At 42.4% G+C, this 25,749-nt stretch overlaps 4 protein-coding genes across 11 annotated transcripts in view; 2 read left to right on the top strand and 2 right to left on the bottom strand.

The window, feature by feature from the left end:
- The window catches only part of LOC6543894 (formin-binding protein 1-like), a 32,513-nt gene extending 20,883 nt beyond the window's left edge, over nucleotides 1-11,630 (top strand). For 2 of the 8 annotated variants that reach the window (XM_026976517.1, XM_026976516.1), the window contains 10 exons: nucleotides 3,416-3,531; nucleotides 5,285-5,335; nucleotides 6,203-6,347; nucleotides 6,413-6,882; nucleotides 6,945-7,131; nucleotides 7,887-7,922; nucleotides 8,720-9,069; nucleotides 9,133-9,267; nucleotides 9,681-9,847; nucleotides 9,921-11,630. In XM_026976517.1, the coding sequence (XP_026832318.1) occupies nucleotides 3,416-3,531; nucleotides 5,285-5,335; nucleotides 6,203-6,347; nucleotides 6,413-6,882; nucleotides 6,945-7,131; nucleotides 7,887-7,922; nucleotides 8,720-9,069; nucleotides 9,133-9,267; nucleotides 9,681-9,847; nucleotides 9,921-10,084 (1,821 nt within the window). In that variant the 3' untranslated portion in view covers nucleotides 10,085-11,630. The remainder of the gene's footprint in view (nucleotides 1-3,415; nucleotides 3,532-5,284; nucleotides 5,336-6,202; nucleotides 6,348-6,412; nucleotides 6,883-6,944; nucleotides 7,132-7,886; nucleotides 7,923-8,719; nucleotides 9,070-9,132; nucleotides 9,268-9,680; nucleotides 9,848-9,920) is intronic. The other 6 variants (XM_026976509.1, XM_026976514.1, XM_026976515.1 and 3 more) reach the window with 6 other exon arrangements.
- A 228-nt stretch (nucleotides 11,631-11,858) lies between these two features.
- On the top strand, nucleotides 11,859-13,012 carry LOC6543893 (THUMP domain-containing protein 1 homolog). The gene has a single exon (XM_001971852.3). It carries the CDS (start codon nucleotides 11,942-11,944, stop codon nucleotides 12,860-12,862), a length of 921 nt encoding a protein of 306 aa, XP_001971888.2. The 5' UTR covers nucleotides 11,859-11,941; the 3' UTR covers nucleotides 12,863-13,012.
- LOC6543892 (peroxisomal membrane protein PMP34) lies at nucleotides 13,008-15,345 on the bottom strand. Its single transcript, XM_001971851.3, has 3 exons — nucleotides 14,966-15,345; nucleotides 14,829-14,889; nucleotides 13,008-13,971 (listed from the first exon to the last, which is right to left on the bottom strand). Exons 1-3 carry the CDS (start codon nucleotides 15,035-15,037, stop codon nucleotides 13,160-13,162), a joined length of 945 nt encoding a protein of 314 aa, XP_001971887.1. The 5' UTR covers nucleotides 15,038-15,345; the 3' UTR covers nucleotides 13,008-13,159.
- A 246-nt stretch (nucleotides 15,346-15,591) lies between these two features.
- Nucleotides 15,592-20,527, bottom strand: LOC6543891 (claspin). The gene is made up of 7 exons (XM_001971850.3): nucleotides 18,929-20,527; nucleotides 18,620-18,867; nucleotides 17,909-18,568; nucleotides 16,550-17,851; nucleotides 16,238-16,490; nucleotides 15,851-16,180; nucleotides 15,592-15,788 (listed from the first exon to the last, which is right to left on the bottom strand). Exons 1-7 carry the CDS (start codon nucleotides 20,387-20,389, stop codon nucleotides 15,669-15,671), a joined length of 4,374 nt encoding a protein of 1,457 aa, XP_001971886.1. The 5' UTR covers nucleotides 20,390-20,527; the 3' UTR covers nucleotides 15,592-15,668.
- Between the last annotated feature and the right edge of the window lie 5,222 nt (nucleotides 20,528-25,749).

The raw sequence follows: 25,749 nt of genomic DNA, 5'->3' as shown, positions 1-25,749 counted from the left end.
ATATTCAGTTTTGCAAAACAAACCAATATAATAAACAAGAATTTCTCACCAATATTTACCACATCAAGTTCTTGTCCCCGTTCCACTTTTGCCGCCTTTCCTTTTTGATCGAATGTCACGAGCCCTGAACACTGAATCGAAACCACGATTAAATTGATTGAGGAACAAGACACAATACAGTACAATGTGTTGAGCAAATAAAGGGCGACAAATGCGTTTAATCAATCGGATCAGCCTTCAATCTTGACCCACTGCGCGGTGTCAGGCGGGTCTGTTTAATGGTTAATGGATCGAATGCCCTTATACTGGGTGCCGCATCGCACATTCCTCAATTTCGAATGCTCACACTTACCCTTCCGAAAAAATACAAGAAAATAACTCAAGAAATGAAACCCAAACAATCGATGACAATCTTCAATCGAATTTAACACTTTTTAATGTTTTATTCCCCTCGCCAGCAATTTGTTAATTTCTTTATTGCTTTTTATTGTCATTGTTTCGCTGGGGTTGGGCATTGTTGTAAGAGTTATATCTCGCCCATTCTTATTGCTACATTTTGTTGCTTGTTGTTTTTGACGAACCCCGCGAGAGATGACGCTGATGAACCAACTTGTGTCAAGTGAAAGTCATCAAGTGGCTTCGGCTTCAGTTTCGACTTCAGCTGGGAATGGGAATGGCAGTGGGAATCGGGATTGGATTCGAGATGCGTTTTTGGATTGGGGCCTTTTGCTAATAAAGTCTGTGACATCCAAAGCTGATGATGATGATGATGATGGCCCCATGTAAAACTTTCGCCATGATTTATTGGCCGGCTTGTTAGTGTTGGCCAGACAGCTTTTTGGGATGCGGCGACATTAATCTTCCGGCTTTGCCTGCTTAAGTAAATAAATATTATTTAAATGTGTCATTAACCCGCGAGGCGAGCGAAACAGAGTTGGCGACACAGCACATGTGCTCGTCCACCTCGGAGCCAATTTTAAAGACCCTTGATACCGTTTCCATTCCATTCGATTCCACTCCACTCCTTATATGCGCAGACTGCCTCCGATCTTGGCATCGCATCGCGATCCGGTCAAGGTCAACAATGCGATCCGATTGGCAAATAACCTCGACAGTCGTCTATCAATGTCAGATTCAGAGCCCCACAGCCGTTGGATGAGCGACAGCGATCATGTTCGGCCTCTCGGCATCCATAGAAATTCAGTGCACAAATATCAGACAAAGCATAAGTGCTTCCCACATTCCCTCTAATCAATCGATGATCGATCGGTCGATTGATCGCCCATAGAGCCAGAATGCCAGAAAGCCAGCCCAGACTGCCAAGACATTCCATTCTCACCTCATAAACCCGGCGACAGCAGCAACTTATCTCAATCAATGCATTTGACTTGCGGCCTATCATTAAACATTTATATAAATCAATAGCGCTAATGGCAACTTTCCTGCCCCAAACAAGCGGCAGGCGATTTGCCATTCCATTTAATCAGACAAGATGGAAAACTGGCACGCATGCTCCCCTGGCCATGTATATGTATTTCTTTATATATGTTATGTAGGTAGGTAGAGCAGTCGATTGGAGCAGATCAATTGGAAAAACAATTTCCCGCCGGCGGGGGGCGTTTTTATTGCGCAAGCGCACCACTGTGTTACTGTGAAAAGTAAATTAATTTGATTTGATTTTCCGTCGAGCGGAATGGAACTGATGGAAAGGCGCCGCGGGAAAATGTGTGCACCGAAAAAATAGTAATCACCGTTTAGCTGCTCAGTATTTAAAACATCAAACTCACTTGTTAAGCTTTCAATTCAAGATATCAAGATTCAATTTAAGATATCAATTATCCTGGGAAAGGTTCGATGACAAATATTTTAAATTGTTCATTTCAATGGTGTATATAGTCGAATCGAAGTAGTTCTTTCTCTAAGTGCACGTCTGGCGTTCGATTGCATAAACAGTTAACTTCCCAGGGGCACAAGTGACAGATGCCGTATTTTATAGGCCCAGTTTTGGAGACCGAGACACGAGTCCTGATGGCTTCCACCCACAACTGGTGGCCAACGCCCTCGGCGGCGGTTGCAACTCAATTACTGCAGCTCCTCGCATGACATTTGTGCCGCGTCGCCTGACACTTTTCCATTTTTCCACGATTTTCATTGAGTGCCAAGTTGTGCCGCACCTTCGGGCGGGTGAAAGTTTCTACTGTGACGCAAGGCGAGTTGTGTCCACATAAATAAATGCCAGCGATAAAATAAACAACCCAATCAAACAAATTCTACAAACGCACTCGATATTGAATGCTGTTTTGAAAGCTAATTGACAATTTTAATTTAATTTTAATTAATGGCGGGCACGTTGTTAAAGAGCTTGTGAAAATCGCAAGCCACAGCGTTGCCGAATTTCACTGCTAACGACTGAGATTATTATAATCCCATTGAAACAAAATTACAACATTTTGAAATAACCAAAAGAAGAGTGCAAAACATACAAAATACAGACAGCGTAAATTTTCGACAATTTACCGCTTGGAAATTGTTTGGGCCATGATCGGAACTGGGTTTCATTATGTAATTGATGTTAATTTCTCGTCTCCTCAGCTGAACTTCAAATGCAAATTGGCTACGCGTCTTGTTTGTGTGTGCCATTTAAGCGGTTTTTTAGAGGGCTTTCAGCTGCTCTTTTACCCCCTGGATTCACTTAAAATTCAAATCTGCTTGCCATTGCGTTTGGGGGCGTGATTGGCAGCTAAGTCGGCCAAAACGGCAGCGTCTTTTGATGTCTCTGCAGGCTTGTTGTTTTGTCAGCGTGCGAAAATCGAATCAAAAGTGGAGCGCAGTTTGTTTTGATTGTTGTTAGGTCTGGCTATTGACAAACATAGTATTGAAAAGTGTTGCAAATTGCCCACAAAGGCAGCAAAAGAAAGCAAAAATGAATGAAAATAGCCCCATATTATGTCATAACGCTCGACGAGGAGGAAGTGACTGCCCATATTTGTGTCAGCGGTAAACTAATAATACATATCTTTGCACATAGCCATGCCATAATTTAAAATTGAATCGTTCGAAATTGTCGACTAGTAGCGCTTAAAATTCAGAGCTCCCATTTAAGGCTAATGAGTTAATGGTTCGGTCTTCAAGACCTGAAAGCTCTATGAATCGATCCATTATGGTATTGTATAAGATAGATCTTTATCCACAGTGCTCGAGTATAAGTGAATTCCATTTGCTACGCAGCGAATTTCCTATATCGAGCTAATTAAAAAATTTGATTAATTTCGAATTATTTTTTGCGCCGTTCTCAATCTATGCCATTTATCGCATATAGCTACGCATTTGCCTTGGCTCAGTGTCAGAAGGCATTAAGTGTTATTTACCCAGCTCTCTCTAATAGATTCCATCTGCTCATTTTCTACACTTTCAGGATCAAAACGAGAATCTAGCGATACACACAAACAGAGGCATCGATGCTCTGGACAAGTTTGCCAACTTCTTACGCGATCGAGTGGCCATAGAAACGGAATATGCCGGCAAATTAAGGTGAGTCCTCGATATCTGCAATTTATAACGAATATAAATAAGGGGATTAACTGTTGGGCAATATCTCAAAGGCAATTCAATAAATGCTTTTATAGACTGACACTTTCACGTAATTGTAATGATTCTTCTTCAGACAGAGATTTCATTTTTAGTTACTGTTGAGGCATTAAAACGAATTAATACTCTTGTCGCTTCCAAATTTGGTCGTAACAAATAGCCAATTATATATAAATATTTCTCTAGTTGCAACTGGCCCACCCATTTGTGGCATGTCTTGTGGCTTTTGGCAGCCGAATATTAATGTTCTTGCTAATGTAAATCCGATAAAGCCCAAAAACGTGATGGCCAGAAATGAGCACAAGGTCGTCCACTTGTAGAAGTGATTGCCCAGCTGTCCAGCAGGCTCCTTTACCGGCTAAAACAAAAAAGCCTTAACTTAAAACACATTTAATTGAAGTCTTTGTCTTGGACATTATTGCACATTTGCTGTAGCCTTCGATGGCGACAGAACAACGCTCGATTGCCATAAACAATAATCGAAAATAGTTAATTGCATGCAGTTATATACTTGTGGCGCATTTCAATTACCGCCGATACGTTTATGTTTATGGATCCCGGGAATTTTCGAGAGCTGCACCCCAACAAATTGTAAACTGCACTAAATTGAGTGACACCCGAGCAGGGAAACCACGACCTGCCCCACGCAATTGACACGCGACTGCCTCTTTGAGTGGCCAATCCCCTATCCCCAATCCCCTATGGCCGCTGGCCTGTCCAGCAGAACTGGACGTGGGACATGTGGAGACCTAATGGGATTAGGCTTCGGTTACCCAGTCGATTGCCCAACATGGCAGCGTGGGTCGGTGTTGGCTGTCAGTTCGTCATAATTGTTTAATTTAAGCGAAGATTATGTTGCCGCGTCAAGGTGTTCGCTTCAAAAGAGGGAGAATCGCTGGTTTCCCACTGCCTGCCACCGAGTTCCCACCATGATTCGCAGCTTTGCTTGATGACTCCGCTTCAGCTTCAGCCTCAGCTTTAGTCTCAGCTTCAGCTTCAGTTTAAGATTCAGTTTTAGTTTCCTCTACCCCGGATGGTGGGCCTGAACTATGGCCCCTGATATGGCTGGGAGCTACCGTCTTGACTCGTTTTAATGACTTTATCATTACGCGTCTAACGTTGCTTGCGGCTAGAGGTGCAGTTTTACACTGAAAAAGAAGGTGCGGCGTCTCAAAATGCCTTGAAAAATGTGTTAATGTGTATGGGGACAATTAAGTTTACTAATGCTTACAAAGCGAGTGCTCGTGGACTTGCGTTAAGTGGTTATATTGAATATAAATTAAGTTTTAGCATTCAAGTATTCGGTGTCCGAATCAAGAAGTAAACTTCTTACCCGGCTTATTAAAAAACTAACTAGTTCTCCGTGTGTATTTGTACTTTGCGCTCCAGTCTGGAAGAGAGTACAGTATAGTATACCCGTAGCAGTAGCAACTAGACCACAAAGCCGCCGCATGAAACTGTGAGGAAAACTGAAAAACTGAAAAACTGTATTAAAATGCGCGGCGCAGTGAAAACTTTTGCGTGAGCCGCCTTGGCAATCGCGAAATGAAAAGTCTCGTGTTAATGCAAATGCGCTGCTGCTACTATTAATATTACTACTACTATTACTATTACTATAAGTTTCTTTGCATAAACAAAGTTTCACTAATGCCATGATTTTGATTTTACCTTTCGTTTTTGCCTTTTTCTCTTGCAGGCGCCTAGTGAAAAACTACCAGCCCAAAAAGAAGGAGGAGGAAGACAATGAGTAAGCATTATAACCAAAAACGCGATCAAAAACGATACAATGTACCATATAGTATAATTGATTTTTTTTTTCACTTTACCCTATTCGTTTGTTAAATGTTTTGGAAAATTGTCCGTAATTTGTTGCACTTTGTTTGCCATATTTGTCGGCAATGTGCTAAGTGGATTGGGTTGGGATAATCTCATATGACTCTTGCTCTAATTGTGCGTGCTGTGTGCCATTCAATTTGCGCGGAAAAATCCACTTGGATCTCGGCTGGCTCAAGTAGTTCCATTCTGTGTGGTCTGGGAATCTGAGCTTTTAATTACACGCCATGCAAATCTGGCCCAACTGGCAGCCTGACATCATGACCCGCAAATAGATCTGTGAATGTGGCATGTGTGTAACATGACAATGAAGCTAGAGCCATGGCGATAGCCAAGTGGAACTCTTGGTAATGAAATGCCAAGCGCTTTGCCATATTCAGTTGTAAAATCCATAAATTTATGCCCCATTCCTCCGGCCTTATAGAGTGGCCATTCTGACAGACGGCGATGATAGACAAACGGACCACAGACGGACGAACCGAAGAAATCCGGAGTCGCGTGGGTGTTCCACAGCGCGTGTCCAACTCTGTCAATCCGAGAGCTCCATAACTTGGGCCCTCGGCTATGGACTGTCTTGAGTTCATAAACAACGCTAAAGGTCTGCACAGAGAAAAATATGTGGTACTTTTAAAGGCATATGACAACATCAGTGATAGTTGGTTTTTCCTTTAATGATTCACAATTATAAACGCTGTTTTTCTCCGTGCACAACCTCCGTAGTACTCCTCAGGCGCAAATTGGCGTAGGTCGAACTGATTCACGTGCTCTCATTCCACTGCAGATTCACATCGGTGCAAGCGTTCCGCAATCTGCTCAAGGAGGTGGGCGATCTGGCGGGACAGCGCGAGGTGGTGTCCGAGTCCCTGCAGCTGCAGATCATCGCGGGAGTGACGCTCCTGTCCAAGACATTGCGCGAGGATCGCAAGGTGAGTGCGTGGGATTGCCAAAAACGAAAGCATAAGTAATAACCCATCCGTATGCGTACTTGCAGAAATGCCTTAGCGATGGTGCCACCCTGCAGCAGAACCTCACCACACAGCTCTCCTCGCTGGACCGGGCCAAGCGGAACTACGAGAAGGCCTACCGCGACTCCGAGAAGGCGGTGGACAGCTACAAGCGGGCGGACATGGACCTCAATCTCAGCCGGGCCGAGGTGGAGCGCTACAAGAACGTGATGACGGCCAAGATCCAGCAATCGGACGACGCGAAGAACGAGTACGCCAATCAGCTGCAAAAGACGAACAATCTGCAGCAGCAGCACTTCAGCATTCTGCTGCCCGCGGTCCTCAGTCGATTGCAGGAGCTGGACGAGAAGCGCACCCGTGGCTTCAGGGAATTCATTGTGGGAGCGGCGGATGTGGAGTCATCGGTGGCGCCAATCATTGCCCGCTGCATGGAGGGCATCGTGAAGGCCGGCGAGTCCATCAACGAAAAGGAGGATACCTTCAAAGTCATAGAAAGGTTGGAAACGCTTTTCAAAGAATATAAGAACCCTAAACTAACTTTCTATGCCCACCTTGCAGATATCAATCTGGTTTCACGCCACCAAGGGACATTCCCTTCGAGGATCTGTCCAAGTGCGATCCGGATTCCGTGCAGGACTCGCACTACAGCAACTCGACGTCGAACCACCTGACCATTAGAGGCACGATGAGTGCCAACAAACTGAAGAAACGCGTGGGCATTTTTAACATATTCGGCAGCAACAAGGTGAGGCAGTCCGTGGCCAATTCCAGGGGCTTAACTTTGGGATAGCTCCGTGGGTTTTAGACTCGATGCCACTGCCTGACTATCTCTATTGTCCAGAGTTTTCAGTTCGCCACACTTGTCCGTTCCATTCTGTGCACTAGCCCCTTGAGTTGAGACGCTTCTTGATTAGTTCCTAAGTTCGATGTTCTATTGATAAGTCGTAGGTCTTGGTTATGGTTTGTGTCTTTTTATGGTTTACTCATCCAGTCTTCTCTCTTTTCCGTTCTATTTCTATATTAATTTGATCGAATCTCGATTACCATATCTTTATTTCACTTGGACATGGTTCTGTCTCTTGCCGTAAGTACCAAGTGTCCAAAGTCCCCAATTCGTGTGCTCTCCATTAATACTCCACTACCAGATCGGCATTTCCATATATACATACATATGTACATCGCCTCATCCCTCGAATTGCTTATGAATTGCCATGTTTTGTGTCTGTCTCATTTACTAATACTTTGTGCTTTGAGTTCGCCCTTCACCGACTGCAACGTTATCCCAAAATCCAAAGCTTCTTCTATAACTCACGAATATTAATTGATTAACTCTTGATTTCTACTTTTGTACACATATTTGTTGCTGCCATTCGATTTTAAAATGATTAAATGCTTAAAATCACACGAACACACAACATCACACAACCGAACAAACATGTGATACAATTTCAAAAAATGTAAACCTACAAAATAAATACTAAATCAATTCGCTGCCAATAGCAACGGCAGATAATTGAAGCCTGTATCACCATGAAGGTATGATGAATCTTTCAGCTTTCTCCCAACTAAATAACTAACAATAACTAAGTCTAGCCTAAACTAGCCCCTTACGATTAATATTAATAACACCACTATCTCGCTATCTACTAATCACAATCAGCTAAATAAGAATCTAACCATCACTAGCATATCGTTTCCATTAACAATAATTAATAGTCTGAGCAACTTTCACTTTAAACGCCTGAACGCAAATGATCGGCATATTCTTGGCTTGATTAAACATGGTCAAGTTCTAAAATGAACACCACCAATTATCCTCAAATAGTTAAGCCTTTAAAATTAACCAGTAAATTGTTGGCCAACTAGCTGAAAGTCACAGCAGCAAACGTACACATTATTTATTTATTATTAAACTTTATTATTGTTTTCTTGCTGTTCTTTATGTACCATTAGCTGGCACATCCAACTGCATGATTGAATGCCTTTATCTAACGCCTTATTTTCCCTTTCGTTCCATTTCCATAATTTTTCTTTATGATACCAATTATAGCCTGTTGACGTCGAAACTGGTTTGATTTATGTCGAAAGCGGGGCATTGGATTATCAAAAAATCTGCATTTATTGTTTTGCTGTGTTCATATTTTTATCTGATGTTTCAGTTTCCTCTGTTGATTGTACTGATTCTAATCACTGCGTGCAACTCTTGTTGTGTCTTGTGAATGTCTTGTCTTTTTAGTCCTGATTTGTACTTTATTATTCATTGCATTGGCCTATAGCGATATCATGAGACATGTTTGTAATTCATTCAACTAACCAAGCTGTAATTGCCATAGAATTCCCTAACGGCGGATGGACAAAAGGAGGACTTCAGCGATCTGCCACCTAACCAACGAAGAAAGAAACTGCAGGCGAAGATCGCCGAACTGACACAAAACATCGCCCAGGAAACAAAAGCACGGGATGGCCTGATGAAGATGAAGATCGTCTATGAGGCGAATTCTTCGCTGGGCAATCCCATGACCGTCGAGGGACAACTGAACGAGTCGGAACACAAGTTGGAGAAGCTGAAAGTGGATCTGAAGAAGTACCAGGGCTTCTTGGAGAAGGCCAGCCAAGTGCCGACGGCCACCAGTAGTCCGCAGGCGACTCGAAATCAATTGCAGAACGGTCATCGAACCTCTAGGTGAGTTAACATCAATTTGAACCAGTACCACTAGTAATCTAATAAATGCATACTCCATTTTAGACATTCCAATGGCAGTGCCGATGACCATCATGATGATGGCGACGACCAGCCCGATGATGCTGGCAGCTTAAGCAGGTCAGATTCTGAGGATAATGTGGCGCAAATACAAAATGGGCATAATAATAACAATAACGGGTACACTCATAAGTCTATGTTCAATGTTTATATATTTATCTATATATTTCACCCTCACACATACTCGTACATACATTATCGTAGCATTATGATTTGGCATCGCATATCTAATCTGTATTACTTAATTTGATCATAATATCACTGCACTCTTCACGGTGTGTGGCATTTTCTTCGGTGTTGGTTCCTTACTCATATACATATAAAAGCATATAAACTAGCAACACAGCCCAGAAAGTCCACAATAAGCCAAAGATATAAGAAAAATTTAAATACCAATTTGCGCATACTTCTAATTTGTAGTAATTCTTGATTCTTTATTGCTCTACACCAAACATGATGACACTTAATAATGTGAAAATTGCAACTTCTTCAAATATTTCGTTTCATTTTGCCTTTTCCATGGTGAAATCCAGCAGTTCGGCAAGTCCCGAGAGTGGCCTGGGCACTTCGCACACATCCCTGCCAGGGTCGGGACAAGGCAGCGCCAACGAAAATGCGATTGGAGAGGATACCTACTATGAAACGGAAGTGGAGACCCTTAATCCAGTGGGAAAATGTCGAGCCCTCTATCCATTTGAAGGTGAGTAGTGGAAAATATGCTTGCATATTTTTTTTGATAGCATCTAATACATGCTGATTTGAATCCCCTGTAGCCTCCAGCGAGGGAAGCATACCCATGAGTGAGGGCGAGGAACTGCAAGTGATCGAGATCGACCAAGGAGATGGATGGACGCGGGTGCGGCGGGAGAACAACTCCAATGGCTGGGACGAGGGCTTTGTGCCCACGAGTTACATTGAGTGCACGCTCTATGCTTAGGATTAAGTTCATTTTCGGGGCGGGCAATCAGCCGGGCGGTTTTAAATGTTACCTACTCAGCAAACCCTTGCGTATGATCGATTGATTTGTGTACTTTTGTCATAACTTTGCGTTCTGTCGGACAGCCATACCACACAAAAAACATATGAAACAACACACCTAACTTTCACACAACACTGTACATTTGACCTAAGCTAAGTTCGATTCATTTACCATTCGTATGCTTTGTATATTTACACTGATTTTAAACGTCATTGATCTTATGGTAGTGCAAGCTATATCATACTATAAATACTATAGTCATATGCACCTACGAGCAGACCTCACCTAATTGTAAGCACCGCAACGTTTCCCTCTTCACCACAACAATCATGATAACACCTATTTATATACATATATGGAAAAAGATTTATATGACACTTGAATACGTGAGAGCATGAAAAGAAAACTTAAACTGACACTACGGCCGTTGGACATTAAAAGTAATCTTGTGAACACGTTCTCACGTGCAATCCATTTGGCAATGTGTTGATAATACTTACTTTTGCTCGGTTCTCGGCTTTGGCCTTAGGAGCACCTGTCACCTTTCCCGCAGACCAATTGGAAAAGCGGCAGAGTGCAATTTCCTCAAATTTAAGCACTAAAACTTTGGTAAATATGCAAAGATTAAGTGAGCGGACATCGATCACATCCCATATACCCCATATACACACTCGGGACTAAAGGATATGTGGACAAAAGTTATGGCAATCCTGTATGACATGCGACATATGCAATTGCGGAAGCAAAAGAACGCGCTAGCTTGTTTTATATAAATAGCAACAATTGTACATTTTACTTTAAACCACTCTATGCATAATTCGTAATCTTAATTTGATGATAATTTTGTATTGCTCTTGGCCTTGTACATTTTCACACACTATGTTTAATGGGACGCGAGAAGCGCATTGATGCCGAAATAATGCATCTGCTTAGTTATGTTTTAGGAACCCCTATACCATTAAGTTCACAATATTAAGGCTTAAGTCAAAGCAAAGCCGGGCGGCAACGACGCCACTTTGCAATACATTTATTTATACTTTAATATGATATACCGCTGTATATTGGTAAACCACAATCAAAAACTTGAAACGGATAAACTGAGTCTGCGGATAAAGTCCAGGCGGAGCGAGATAGGTCTTTAGTTAGATATTCAGCAGCCTTCACCATCTGTATTTTGTACTTTCATTTCGCATATATATGCTACCATGCTTTAGCATTTAAGTGTGCAAACAACTGAAACTGATGAATTCTGTTTTTCTTACGTTTAATTACACGATGTAAACGAATGACGATGAACTAATCTTAGTGCGAACGCAGAAAATAAATAATTCCAAAATTCTTAAATTTATCTAATTTTAAATTCGAACCGAAAACAGGCACATACGTATTACGCTATAATGTTTACAACATCAAATGGAATGAGAGTAATTGAATTTAAGTGACGGACTACGGCAAATGTATGTGAGAATTGTCGGCTTAATAAAAGTAACTACAATTAAATGAATCCTTTTGCAAATTGATGTTTTTTAAATTGAAACTGATGGTTGGGGTGGAATTCAGGATTTACTTTACTTTAAAAGTAATTGACTAAAAGCACGGTTTATATTAAATTTTATTTTATTTCAGATTAGGCCACTTAAAAATTAAAATTTTTGAAGAAAATTTTTCTTTCAATATTTTCAATTTTAAAGTGACCACACCTTCTAATTTCTGATCTACCAATTTTAGTAGATTGTTGACTGCGCGGCATTATTGGCATTGAATTTACGGTCTCTCTTATTTAATCAGCCGGTAAAGCAAAATAAGTTTTATTTCATGGAACCCGCTGCAAAGAAATCGAAAATGGGCAAAAACCACAAGTTCAATAACAATAAGAAGAAGTATTTCCACGCCAAGAAGCAGGTGCTCCAAGCTGGCCAACGTGGATTCTTTGCCACGTGCAACATCAACGAGAAGGCATGTGTTCGCGAATGCTACAATTTGTTAAACCACTATGCGGATATACTTTACGGTTCTGAAAAGCCAGAGAATGAGCCGGAAAAGAAGCAGCCAGAGGATGATGGGAAGCCGGCGGCTGGAGGTGTCAGTGATGACGACGACGACGACTTGGAAGTAGCTGCCGCCAAATGCCGTGAGAATTTCTCACAGCGCAAGGTACGATTCCAGAATGTTGACACCAACACCACCAACTGCGTGTTCATCCGCACCCAACTAGAGGATCCGGTGGCGCTAGGTAAACACATCATCAACGACATAGCGACCACCGGCAAGTCAATGTCACGATTTCTCCTCCGCCTGGTGCCCATCGAAGCCGTCTGCCGCGCCAATATGCCGGACATCATCTCTGCCGCCGGCGTGCTCTTCGATAAGCACTTCCTCAAGGAACCCACCAGCTATGGCATCATTTTCAATCATCGCTACAATCAGCAGATCAAGCGGGACCAAATCATCACCCAACTGGCCGAGCTGGTCAACTCCAAGAACGTGGCTAACAAGGTGGACCTGAAGGAGGCCAAGAAATCCATCATCGTGGAAGTCTTGAGGGGCTGGTGCCTGCTTAGCGTGATCGACAACTATCTGGAGTGCAAAAAGTTCAATCTGGCCGAGTTGGCCAATCCCAGTGATAAGAAATCTGCCGGCGAAGGGGATTCCAAATCGGAGTCTTCAGAGGTCTCCAGGAACAACAACGAGGAGCCACCTGAGTCTTCAGAAGAGTCCAAGTCTAATGAAGATTAGTCAAGTGGGAACGAGGATACCAAAAAAAAGTGCTCATAGGACTCTACTGAGAATGACAAAAGGTATCACCAACTTGCCCAATAAATGGTATGAAGTTAAAGATGGACCATCTGCTGTGCAGACGAATATAAATAAAACAACCAGCTATTATTTACTCTTGTAACTATTTATTCTTTACTTTTATCCATTGACGCTTAGCTGCTAAACTTTGGAGAGCTTGTGTGCTGGCCATATCCTATGTCAGAATGTGTAATGTAAGGTAATTGAGTAAAACTACTTGTAGACTAGAGCCTCTTTTCAGTTGCGCTTGAGCAGCATGACCACGGTGCCGGCTATCTTTTCGTAGGCCATGAACATCAGGGCGGCTGTGAGCACGGTTTGCAGAATCTTGGCCTCCAGACCGCGGAACAGTCCACGGATGCCCTGGTGCTGCAGTATGCTTATCATCAGCTCAAGTGTGCTCTCAGTGCGGGGCTTGGATCCCGTCGAGGTGGATGGTTTCGAGTCCGACTCCTTGCTGCGATGACGCTGCTTGGTCTGGACCAATTGCAGAGGATAGGTCAGCACCGTGGCGAAGGCCTTGGCAATGGCGCCAATAAAGAAGAAACTCAGACTGCCCATCTCACCGCCGGTGAAGCGCATAATGTTGCGCTTAAGCATCTCGTACATCATGAACTGCAGGGCGGGATTAGAGACCAGCATCAGAGAGGGGATGGTGCCCGACCACAGACCGGCGATGCCCTCCTTCTGAGCCACGTACTTGAGACCTTCCAGCAGGTTCTTGTAGTGCTTGTTCACCTCGTCCGAGGTTCCGGCCACGTTGCGCATGCGCAGTCGCGTATTGACCACCCAAAATGGTGTGGTGGTGAGCACATTGATGATGCCGGCAATGCTGCCCAGCAGCAGATCCTTGAGAGCGCTGTGCTGGGATGGCGAGCCTCCCGATGCCACCGCCTTGAGGGCATGGAATGTGTAGAAGTATACAAAGTTCGAAATGCACAGGCTCTGCAGGACAGGGCCAAGACCACGGTACAGGGACTGGAATCCCTCGCCCAGCACTATCTCCTTGATCACCTGCCTGGTACTCCGCACCTCGCCGGCTTCCTCCACTGCAAAGATTCATTGGAGCAAACAATAGCTTTTAAGCTGGAGATTCTGAAACCAAGAATATTTCAGGTATGTCTGGTTTAAGCGCTAATTTAATTTGTCACGAACATTACGAGTCAGCGATATCAACCCAACCCTGAACCCTATTATGATAATTATCCAATTTCTAGTATTAACTCTGACAGCACTCTAGTCGTATATGCAAGCATTTTCGGTAAATATTGGCTAAAATTGTCATTAAAAAATACATCAAGCATCACCTCACAAAAACCTTTTCTTTATGAACGGTTACATATTCTTGATGATTTTTGTAAAAAGTTTTAAATTCTCAAATGTATACTTAATTTTACGACACAAAGTCCAATGGCTTTATACAATTGCAACATTTATGCATTCGTATAATATAAACTGTTCGTGTACTTGAGGTAATAAAGTGAACCCTCGATATCATCACATAGGTATATTTCGTTCACTTCATTTCAAATGAATTCTGTTATTCAAAATATTCTATATAATTTGAAATCTATTCATCTATATCATTTCTTTAGTTTTGCTTTAAAAATAAACCTAATTATTCGCTATCCTATCCAGAAATATAATATACACAATTTTGTCTAGCCACATGAACTAGACGCTATCGAATTCTATCTATAAGCAGAACCTAAAATTGGATTAGCCCGGACAATTGATTAAAAGGGCTCTTTAACATATCATCCATAGAAAGTTTCAAACGGTGGAATTTGAACTCGCCCGCAGATCCATAGGTGTGCTTATAGGAATTATCAAAGCGTGGCCCGCTTATCGGGTTCCCACTGCAGATTAGTTATACTTCGATTGTCAAATCCGTGGGGGCACTTACGTTGCAGGCGGGAACGCACCGTGTCCAGTGGATAGAAGGTGCTCATGGCAATGCAGCCGCCCTGTGAAGAGTTGACCAAATGCAAATTAGCACCGGCACCAACTTGACCTTTAGCCGGCAAATATTTGCCCACTCACCGCAGCTCCGGATACGGCATGCACGAAGTTCTGGTAGCTAAGCACCTGGCTGAGTTTCGAGGGGGCCACCATTCTGCTGTTTGTTCGTCGGACTGTGAGATCTCTAGACTGGGGACTGGAACGTCCGGCGGCGTCTTCGGGCGAGTGTTTACTGATTGACGACGACCCGATCCGCCGGTTGTTGAAAATTTAGCTGCGGCAGCGCTGTTCGCCACGGTGTGTAGATTAGATTAATTTTATCTGAGGAGGCGGTGGCTTTATTGTGCCTCCTGGATCACAGCGACTTTGTAAATGAATCACTCACATATTCACAATGTCTTTATAGAATTCATATTCATTCACACAGTATGACCAATGTTTAAAGGCGCGAAATATACCATCTAGCTGGAGAAATATACTAAAATATATATATATTACATTATACCAAATAGACCGTTAACAACGATAGTAAAATCTTAATTTAAACGATTTTATGGAAATATATAGAATTTCTAAGCATTATCTTCGCACATACCAAATTTCATATCAATCGGACAGAGATTGTGTAAAAATACCTACAATCAAACAGTACTAGTCGCATATACTGCTTTTATTCAAACAAATATAAATTTAATTTACTTTTATTCACTCCTATTACCTAACTTAACAGTCTAACTTTCGAAATGTACATTTAAGGTGTGTCCTAGCGTAAAAGAAGAAACGATCAAAGCAGCTGATCTATTAGACACTTGTCTCTCCGCGGCTCCATCCTTGGTTTCTTCATGAAGTTTACCCCCGTTTCAGTGCTGCTGTTCAGTAAATCGGCTGCTTTTCTCTTCCGATTCTGAAATTCAACTCATTTGGTTTAGAAGGAATTATATTCAAAATATCGTAGTTAGTCCCCACCTCATGTTCCTCTTCCGTTAGCGTGGCGAAAACAAAGTTTTTGGCCTTCGCTGACTTCACAGAAATAGAGCCCTCCGCTCCGTCCACATCGACGGAGCTTCCTTTTGTGAGTCCTGCCAGTTTGGTGAGCGTCTGCTGGTCTCGAACTAGAAAGGAGCCGCGAGCTGCGCTCTTCTGCTGTTTGCCAGCTATTGTTTTTGAGATCAGGAACGGAGAACTCTTCTTCACCTCCACAGTTGTCTTCTTAGAGGAAATTATGTTCAGCCGGCGAATGGAATTACCAGTGTTACTGGTGTTTATCACGGAAGTGGAGAGCGGTGAAGCCACTTCCTGAAACACAAATATGATTTAGAGAAAAACACAAAGAAAATAAACGAATTTTCGCACCGGTTTTAGACCCTTCTCTAAGAGAAGCTGTTCGCGTTCATAGCGGATTTTTCGCCACAGATGCTCGTTCTCCTCATCGCCACTGCCGTCGTTCCCTTCACCATTATCAGGTCGATTATCGTCTAGACTGAAACCGGCTTCCACGTTTTTCCAACGGAATTGGCGCTGGCGGTTCGCTCCCTCCTCTTCCTCTTCGAAGAGCAACTCCTTGATCTTGCGCACTTCCCGGATATCCTGATCCATCATTTTACGTCTATCATAAATGTAAAATGTTTAACAAGTTTAAGAAGTGGAGCTTTTATTTATACTTACGCATGTATCTGACCAAGCTCGTGCCGCAGTTTTTCACGATCAAACTGATCGTCGTCGCCCAACTCAATGTCGTACTGATCCATGTTCTTCTCGTCCTCGTCGGCAGATCCCCATTCGGATTCAGACAACTCAGCTTCTTTGTCCACAAAGTTGGCGGCTCGTAGTTTACGATCCTTCTTGGTCATCTCCACAACAATTTCATTTTCCTCCGAATCGTAGTCTACAAAGGTTTCCGGAATATCCTCCACTGGCTCTCCGTCACTTTCCTCCTCGAATTCCTCAACTGCACCATCGCTGTCTTCATCATCCGAGAAGCCCAATTTGCCCTTTTTCTTTGGCCTTTTCTTGGTGAGTTTTTTGTTTCTTGGCTTATCAACTTCCAAGACATCCTCCTGTACTTCTTCGTCGCTGGATACTATTCTGTTGGCCACTGCTGCCGATTCTAGGGATTCTTCATGTGGCTCTGGCTGTTGAGTAGGTGCTTGCGATGGCAACTGGGTGGCAAAGGTACCTGAACACAGACCCTCCAGTTCATCTGCTGCCTGGCTGCTGCCGGCAAACTGTGTCATGGGAATCTGACTAATAACCGCTGTATCAACTGAAGGAGCGGCGGAGGAGACTATCTGGGTCTGCGGAAACTGACCAGAACACAGATCAAGAAGTTCATTCTCCTCATCGCTGGCCGTGCGTCGGGTCTCCGCATCGAAAAGCTTGTGGGCGGATAATTGCAATTGAGTCGCTGTCATGGGAGTAACATTGCTTGGCTTCGGAGTTTGCAGGAGGTCGAGATCATCTTCATCGGAGTTGTCATCCTCGAAGGCTTTAATGATGCGGTTCTTTTTCCTGGTTTGCGTTTCTGGCTCTGGGTCGGGTTCACATTCCTGTTCACTTCCACTGCCATTTTCCTCATCTGCTAGATCTTCAACTGGATCGGTTTCGAGATCTTCGTCGGCATCGATTTTGTTTTCTTCAGCATCGTCATCGTCCTCAGCAGTGCTATCACCTTTATCTATGATTTCCTCATCTTCATTTATAGTTACTTCTGCATAAGCAGGTTTATCTTCCGGTTCGTACTCATCATCCACATCCATGCCTTCCTCCTCCTCTTCTGCAATTTTCTCCTGTTCTTCAGCCTGCTTTTTGCGCAGGTCCTCCATGCGTTTCCTAGTGATCAGAGTTTTGAGATGCTCCTGCATTTTGATGTAACCCGCTCCTGGCTTTGGTTCTTTTGCGAATTCCTCTTCGTGCAGGTGAATGCTCACCTTGGACATCTCCAGCTTGCCATGTTCAGTGCTTAGGATGCTAAAAACAAGTACCAAAGTTATCGGGCTGAAGAAGATGATAAAGCGTATTACATACTTAACAGTCTCTGTGGTCTTGTGCTTCTTAGCTTCCCGCGTTTTCATCAGACGGTTTAGCAGATCATCAACACCTGTTGGTTTTTTGGCGAACATATCACCTGTTTCCAAATCGATAACCATGTTGGGATCGCCTTTCAGCGAAGGGCTCTCATCAGAGCTTTTCTCAATCTTCAGCCGGCGAATAGCTTCGCTGATCTTAGGAGTGGCTGGCTTAGAGGGCGGTGTTATGTTTATAGTGCTCAAGTCCAGCTTGGGCAGTTCCACCACTTCTGTAATCAGACAGACTTTGCTCGGAGATTTCGCGTTAATCTCTTGCTGAATTTCAAAATCAGTGAATTTCAGTGCATCTGCAGAAGCTGTGGATGCAATGGGTTCTTCTTCGGTAATAGAATCTGTCACCATTGCCTCTTCCCCAACGGGATCATCTGGTAGGGCTTCACCCAAGGCGGATTCCGCAATAACGACTTGGCTCGTCAAGTCCTCTGTGTCGTTCTTGGGCTGCTCTGGAGTTTTTGGATTATCCAGCATCTCATCCAAAACACCTGGATTATCTTTTAACTCCATAGGCTCTTCGTTGTCGGAATCATCCTCCTCATCTGACTCTGATTCAGACTTGAAGAACTCGGTAGCTTCCTTGGCGCGGTCCTCCATAAGTTTCCTAAAAAGTTAAGTACGTTAAATCGGTCTATTAAAGACTCATGCAGCTTACGCATATGCCTCCAAATCCTCCCTGGTCATCCGCAGTCCCACCGACTTCCTTGGCTGCCTGCTGGGCATGGGACTGCCTCCAGCCAGAGCCGTGGCCAGAGGAGTGTTGACGGTTCGTCGGTTAAGAAACTCCTTCAGTGTCCTCGGTTTCGGCTGGTGATAGGGCACATTAATGTGCGCCTCGCGATGCAAACGCTGCTGTTCACTTTGGATGGCCTGCATCCCCATCAGCGCTTTCTTAGCTGATTCCTATTTATATGAACGTATGTATTAAGCTATTTATGGAGTTCCTGTTAATTAAAAAACTCACTCGAACAACTTTGGGCTTCTTAGGTTTCTCTTTGGAGTCTGTGCTTCCTCTGGGCGCTTCCTGTTCTCCTGCATATTCATCTGGATTGTCTAGCTCTGGTTCCGAATCCGAGTCTATCAATCCATTGAGTTTGTTTTTGACGGGACTCACTTCTGCAGCAGTTTCTTCCGGCTCAGACTCGGAGTCCACCAATCCCTTCAATTTGTTTTTGGGTGAACTGGTTCCTTCCTCGCTGTGGGCCTTCGGGATTTCATCCTCGCTGTCACTGTCCATTCGTTGATTCTTTTTCTTCGCCTTTTTGGGAGGTTCCTGCATAACCTGGTCTTCCATATCGCTGCCTATTTTGAGATCTTGCTTTCCGCCCTCTTCATCCTGATTCTCCTCTGACTCGTCATCGCTCAGAATCTTTTGTTTGCTTTTCGTTGCAATCTTTTTCGGCTCAACTATCTGCTCCTTATCCGCGATATTGTCTATATTATCCAATTTATTTTTCTTGTTTTTCTTGGGTGGCTTCTTTTGCTCCAGGTCTTTCTGGTCTGTGACCTCCTCCGATCCCTCACTGACCAACTTTTTATTATTTTTCTTGGCTGATTTTTTTGACTTGTGATCTTCTTTTTGATCAATTTTGAAGTCTTCCACTTCCATTGGGAAATCCTCCTCTTTGTTTATTTGGGAATCCTTTTTAGTTTTGCCGGACTTTTTTGCCTTTGTTTTCGAGGAAGATTTCGAATTCTCCTTTTCAGTGACATTGTCCTCCTTATCATTCTCTTGTTGCTTCTGTTTCCTGGCCATCTTTTTGGACTGTTGTGTTCCAGCAGGTGTCTTATGCTGTTGATGGCCGTCGACATTTTCGTCTGCTTCGGTTTTATGTTCTTTAGCCAACTGTTTCTTATTTTTTAATCCTTTTTTTGGTTTATCCTCCTTGGAGGAGCTGTCCTCCACCTTGTCTGTTTGGGCCTCTTTCTTATTCTTTCCCGCCTTCTTTATCTTATTGGTTTTTGCAGGTTTCTCCTGCTCCTCCTGGTCGTCATCCACCTGGGATCTCTTTTTGTTGCTCTTCTTGGCGGGTGGCTTCTTCTCCTGCTTGCCCAGCTGCTGCTCTTCATCATTATCCGAGTCTATGATGCCGGATACCTTCGTTTTCGGCCTAGAAACCACCTCCTCCTTCACTTCTTCGTTGTTCCTTGGGGAATCATCATTTCCCTGCTCCATTGCGCCCTCCTCCTGATCACTGTCCAGGATCCTTCGGCGCCTGGCCTTGGGTGAGATCTTTCTGTGCTTTTCCTGGGATCCATCTTCGTTTTCGCTGTCATCCGACATCATCAAACTCTTGCCACCCAATAAATCTTCGCCGGAGACCATCTGCTCGTCTTCCTCGTCGAACTCCAGCTTTTCCATCGAGTCGTCGGCCTGGTCTTCATTTTCCGCTGCAGCTGCAGTTTCTGCAAGCGATTCGCTCATATTTCTGGGTCACTTGTTCTTTGTTAATAATAATAAGAAACCAAAAACATTTGGAGTTGAACACGCACACAATCGCACGCAGTTCGATTTTTGGCGCAAAGAGTGTTGAAAGTGCGGGATCAATCAGCTGACGCAGGCAGTGCTGTAAAGTTTACTAAATAAACATTTGTGTAAAATGAAGTAAAGAAAATGTGTCAAATGAATGTATAAATAGACCGTTACTTGTAGAAATATTAAAAAATAATTTCATTCAATATTCTAAATGCTATGTTTAGGAAATTCAACAAAGCCATTTATTTCTTTGTCTACAACATAAATGAGTGCGTATTCATTTCATATTTTATAAAGTTTTATTATATATATGTATAAATTAGAATATAAATTACCTAAAAAATATAAAATTTTATTTTGTATTAAGGGCTTTGTGGAAATAAGTAAATTATCTATATACATTTTAAACACTTCCTTTTATATACTCAAAGTTAACGGCCACATTTTATTCATTTGGAACCTCTTAAATAGCTCTAAATAAACTTAGTTTCTCGACGAGCTAAAACCTATAAAATATACATGATTATTCAAAAGCAAATCAAACAGCGTGAACAAATCTCGGACAGCAACTTAATCAGCAGGCTGCAACCTCTCAGCAGTACTGCCAATCGAAAGTAATCACCCAGCGGATTTGCATAGTCTCAGAAAAAAAGCAGACAAATGGAAAAAATCCAGGTGGGTATGCAAGTAAGTTCACCTGTTCTTGTGGTTGTTGCCGCTCTTGTATGTTCGCGAATTGTTGCAGTTCGTTTGATTTTGGTACGATGTCGATGTTGCTACTTGCTGCGATGCTTTCTCCGCATCTCTTAGTGGCTCTGAGGCATTTCTCTTTCACAGTTTCGTGGTTGAAAAGGCAAAAAGCTGAAAAGATCTTTCGACCGAGGGTCATTAAGTAACCCTAAGCCGAGGAGAGTTGCCTAATGGTATACCCTTGCCCCGATATATATAGCATTAAAATGCAATTAATAATGCTGAAAAACGCATCCAAACCGCAACCATTACCCTCGCTTCAGTGCCTAATATTCAATTAACTTGGCTTCCAATTAAAGCAAAGGGCAGAAAAGCCCTAAAAGCGAAACCGAACCGTTTAATGGGTGTTAAATTCCACAGACTTTTCACTTAATATGTGTATTCTGAGATCACACTAGGTCAAAACATGAATGATTAATGCATTAAGGCATTTGTAAGCCTTCGATTTTGAAGGGGACAAATGTTTCACCTTGCCGAATTGCGCAACGATTAACAATCCCACACAACAATGACATATGTTATCCAACGTTAGAAATATCGAAAGAAAGCATCCATATTTTACGAATCTTATGCTTTCTGCTATGCCAAATGTATAATATATTCGCATATGGATCACAGCGTGGGCTTAATTAGTCGTTACATTAGCATAACTTAGTAAATATTCGGATACTCTTTTGGACGAGAATCCTTCCAAATTCTCACATTCACTTGGAAATTATCAAAAATATTTATTTCTAAAATAATGTGGTCTTTTCATCTTATCAATAGAACTACAAGCTTTTGAAGATGTCGATGCAAGTATATATTACCAATAAGTGGTTTTATAGCCACAAAAACCTTAGGTAATGTTTGCCCCTTTCCAGCAGCCTGATTAAATCATAATGGTCTTTCCGACGACTTATGAGCTAGGCATTTATAGCTTTAAGCTTCAGCTAGCGCACCAATTAGCATACTATATATATATATAAAAAAAAACAAATCTTGGTGCCGTCGCACACAATTTCTCTTTCATTTGGCAAAAACAGAAAAGAAAAAAGTAGAAACGGTTAACTGTGTGTATCTTTCAGGCATCTTTTTTCATATCTGTAGCAGAGATTTTGCTTTTGGCCACTTACGGTATTTCTGCGCCTCGTTGTCGCTACCTAATTTGCATACGCACAGTTCACAGATACCATCGAAAACTGAAAAATCACAACTGGGCCCATGAGATGAAAGTGAAAACACTCCAGTGTGTGCTAAATGCAGAGTCTAATCGAAAGATACACATAATTTCCAACTGTCCACAATCAATATTTATCTTCGCCTCGCAATCTCTCGGAATTCGAAATGGGATTTCGATCAAAGCAAACAAACAGACATTGTATACCCCATTTCTTTAGAAAACTATTTTTTTAAGGCGATCTTTTCTTTTTGGCAAGACTAAGTGGCTTATGCAATCGCGCGGACTTAAGACCCTTCACCGCCTTCAACTGCAGTTTAAAGTTGAGATTATGGGGCTTATGCAGCCACTCTGTCTTTCGCAATTAAAAGCAAATCGTCCACGGAGGATCGCATAAAAAATCGGCTCAGATCGGCTTGTAACGCTACATGTTTGCATATTCGTATATATCTTTTTGCTGTTCCTGGGACCCAGACACGCCTTTGGCTGTCTGCGTCTGGCTTTTCGTTGCCCGATTGAGATTTCTTGCCGTTTTGCTATGCCATTTTTTTCTTAGTTGTGTGTTGTCTTTTTTTTGCGAGTGAAAGTGATATATGGCGCATGACTCAGGCTCCGTCCATGCTCGACTCCATCCGACTTCAAGCCGACCCCATCCCGGCCCAAGTCATATGCATAAAATAATAATTAAGCGCCATTTATGCAGCCCAAGTCGAAGAAATGGCTAAAAAGGGCGCAGCAGCCTTCGAGCGTGGACCGAAACCAAACTCAAAATCAATTGACATGTTTTGCGCACACTGAAAGAAAGTCGCAGCTCATTGTTTATATATTTTTATTCTCATAGACAACATTTGGGATATGATTTTGTTCAAAAATAAGAACAATTTAACATGATTTTTCATAATATTTTAGCCCGAAAGAGAAAAGGGTCCAAGGTAACTATTCCTCTCACTTTCCTGCCGATTAAAAAAAAATTGTTTGCCTATTCGAGGTATACCCATTCACATTATGCCTTATTCAATTGTTCTGGCCAAAACACTGATTAATTTATAACTTGGCGCACAGTTCATATCTGTAGCTATATACAAAAGGTTAATAAAATGATGATTGCCCTATGTACACCTGTAAGCTGCCCATCATCAAGTTGCCCTCTAAGACCCAGGTTCATTGTCTTTATAATTGTGATTTAGGGCTGTCGCCAGCCCAACGGAAAAGCCCCCAGCGGAGTGAGCAGTGAAAAACAGTGGAAAAAAGGCCAGTAAATTGTAGCCCAGCGACTGACAAAAGAAATGGAAAGTAAAAAGCGTGGCGATTCCATTGAGCTCGAGCTCGATGACCGGGCCCGGGGATGCAGCTGCGGCCGGAGTGGGACTTGCATAATGATTGACATGATTGTTTGGGCCGGGACATGGTCCACAATAATTTGTTTATAAACAATAAGCGCCCAGATTGTGCACCGTTATAACTGCACTGACTTAGCGGCACCCAAAAAGAAAGAAAAGGGGTGTTGTGCAATATGTGGTAGCAACTGGTTTTTATCTTCACAAAAATGAAACGAAATTAACTAAATGAAGCCGGGATTATTTTTGTTACTTTAGGAGGTGAAATGGATAAGAGAGGAAAGGTTCGACAGCTGGTAAGCTTGAAAATATTTAGACTGGTGGTTAAGCGTTGTAGCATCATATTTTTGTGGGTTTTTGTAACAGTTAAGTTCGGGCCTCATTAGACCATATTGTTTAAGAGTTCATTTCATACAAAAAACAAGATAGAATGCTATAGTCGAGTTCCTCGACCATCAGATACCCGTTACTCAGCGGATATCTCAACATAACTCAACTTAAAATAAGAATAGAACTTCGGCTTGGGACATTTTTAATTTTTTTGGATTTGTACATCTAAACATCAGAAAAATTAAAAAAAAAATAAAATTCTAAATTTGAATGCAGATTTTTAGAGAATTGCTCCAGAAACATTTAGAGGTATGCCACTTCAAAATCCGATTAATATAAGTTGAGTTATGGAAATTAACCCAGTTCATACGATAAACTCTGATTTAATTTTATTATGAAATATTTTCGACTTCTTCTGGCATTGCCTCACTTTCCCCAGAAAGATTGCATCATGACCGCGTTCTCCAGCCGAAAACCATTGCCTTTCCCAACTTCGCTCGACCTGAGCCTCAAAATAGGGGCCCAGAAGTTGCTCAATTCTCTAGAAACGAATGTAAGCCCAAAAGAAGCCACTGGATGAGGGCCTGCCCACGTACAAGTGCGTCAGCCGAGACGGAACGCTGTGCAATTAGCATGCCAGGCACGTCCCTGACCCAATTCCGAATTGGAAGCGTAACTGGGGGCGATAATGATACCAGCTCATGTGGCTGTGCCAGAGGATCTACGTCATGCAGCTGCGAGTGATTCACTCCGGGCGTGGAAATCCAAATCCGGGGCGTTGCCGTGCCCTGGCCGAGATCGATTTTAAATGAAATCGAAACCCGAAGGCAAAAGGCGGAACTTTCGATTTCTTTCGATGTCATCGCTTGGGCAGCCAAGGTGCGTACCTGTGGATATATATATTTAAATGAAAGTTCATAGCGATCGGCGATTACTTTCTTAGCTTTTGGGATCGGCTTGGGCCAATTGGCGGCCAACCATGTTGTATCTATCTCGGATTTTGGGCATTTCTACTTAATCACTTTTTTGGCTTGTGCCCGCTCGTTTCACTTGCCCGCTTGGAATTGGCATTTTTATGCCATTTCATCATCGGAAATTTGTGGAGTTGTCCAAAAGACACATCTCTTTTGTGCAAAATCGAGAGTGGCGGGCGACAAATTTACTTTTGCGTTTTGCACTTTGGCAAATTGATCAAATTGTTGCTAGGAAACTGGCACAAAGTTGTTTGCTTTTCTTTAGTTGCTTGAGTTGTGCAATGGGCAGATGAAATTACTAGCCCCAAGGCATTTGGAAATTGGGCTGAAATCATTAAATTAAGTATGGTGGAAACAACCTTAAATGACAAAAATTGGCACATTTTTCTGGTAGGAGTTTAATTTTGTAAAATTATGTTTTGAAAGAAGTTAAGACAAATGATTAGGTAGCTTTTAAAAAATTATTACTGCATTTAGGCAATTATGAGATATTTTTTCTTGAAAAACAGCAAATTCATCCATATTCCCAAAATTGATCTACTATTTTTTTAAATCAAGTTCATTGCAAAATATTGCAATTAACATTCATACATTGTATTGAATACCTACAAATTCTTCAAGCTGTTTATAATAACAATAAGAAACTTTCACAAGTTATTCTTACAGCAGCAGGGAATATTAATATGCATGAATAATGCCTCCAGATGCACAATCAACGCATTGTTAGTTGATTTACTTTAAATTTATTTACCCTAGAAA

The sequence above is a fragment of the Drosophila erecta genome, unplaced genomic scaffold, assembly GCF_003286155.1.
Source record: "Drosophila erecta strain 14021-0224.00,06,07 unplaced genomic scaffold, DereRS2 tig00000021-arrow-pilon, whole genome shotgun sequence".
NCBI classification, from domain to species: domain Eukaryota; kingdom Metazoa; phylum Arthropoda; class Insecta; order Diptera; family Drosophilidae; genus Drosophila; species Drosophila erecta.
The sequence above is the reverse complement of the archived record's forward strand: the minus strand, read 5'-3'. Positions and strand labels throughout refer to the sequence as shown.

Bases quoted from the DNA above. Each gene is read 5' to 3' on its own strand.
- LOC6543893 (XM_001971852.3), top strand. From the start codon at position 11,942: ATGGAACCCGCTGCAAAGAAATCGAAAATGGGCAAAAACCACAAGTTC.
- LOC6543892 (XM_001971851.3), bottom strand. From the start codon at position 15,037: ATGGTGGCCCCCTCGAAACTCAGCCAGGTGCTTAGCTACCAGAACTTC. The intron at 14,890-14,965 runs GTGAGTGGGCAA...AACTCTTCACAG, and splicing joins ATGCCGTATCCGGAGCTGCG to GGCGGCTGCATTGCCATGAG. The intron at 13,972-14,828 runs GTAAGTGCCCCC...GAATCTTTGCAG, and splicing joins GGTGCGTTCCCGCCTGCAAC to TGGAGGAAGCCGGCGAGGTG.
- LOC6543891 (XM_001971850.3), bottom strand. From the start codon at position 20,389: ATGAGCGAATCGCTTGCAGAAACTGCAGCTGCAGCGGAAAATGAAGAC. The intron at 18,868-18,928 runs GTGAGTTTTTTA...TCATATAAATAG, and splicing joins AGAAGCCCAAAGTTGTTCGA to GAATCAGCTAAGAAAGCGCT. The intron at 17,852-17,908 runs GTATGTAATACG...ACTTGTTTTTAG, and splicing joins AAGACCACAGAGACTGTTAA to CATCCTAAGCACTGAACATG.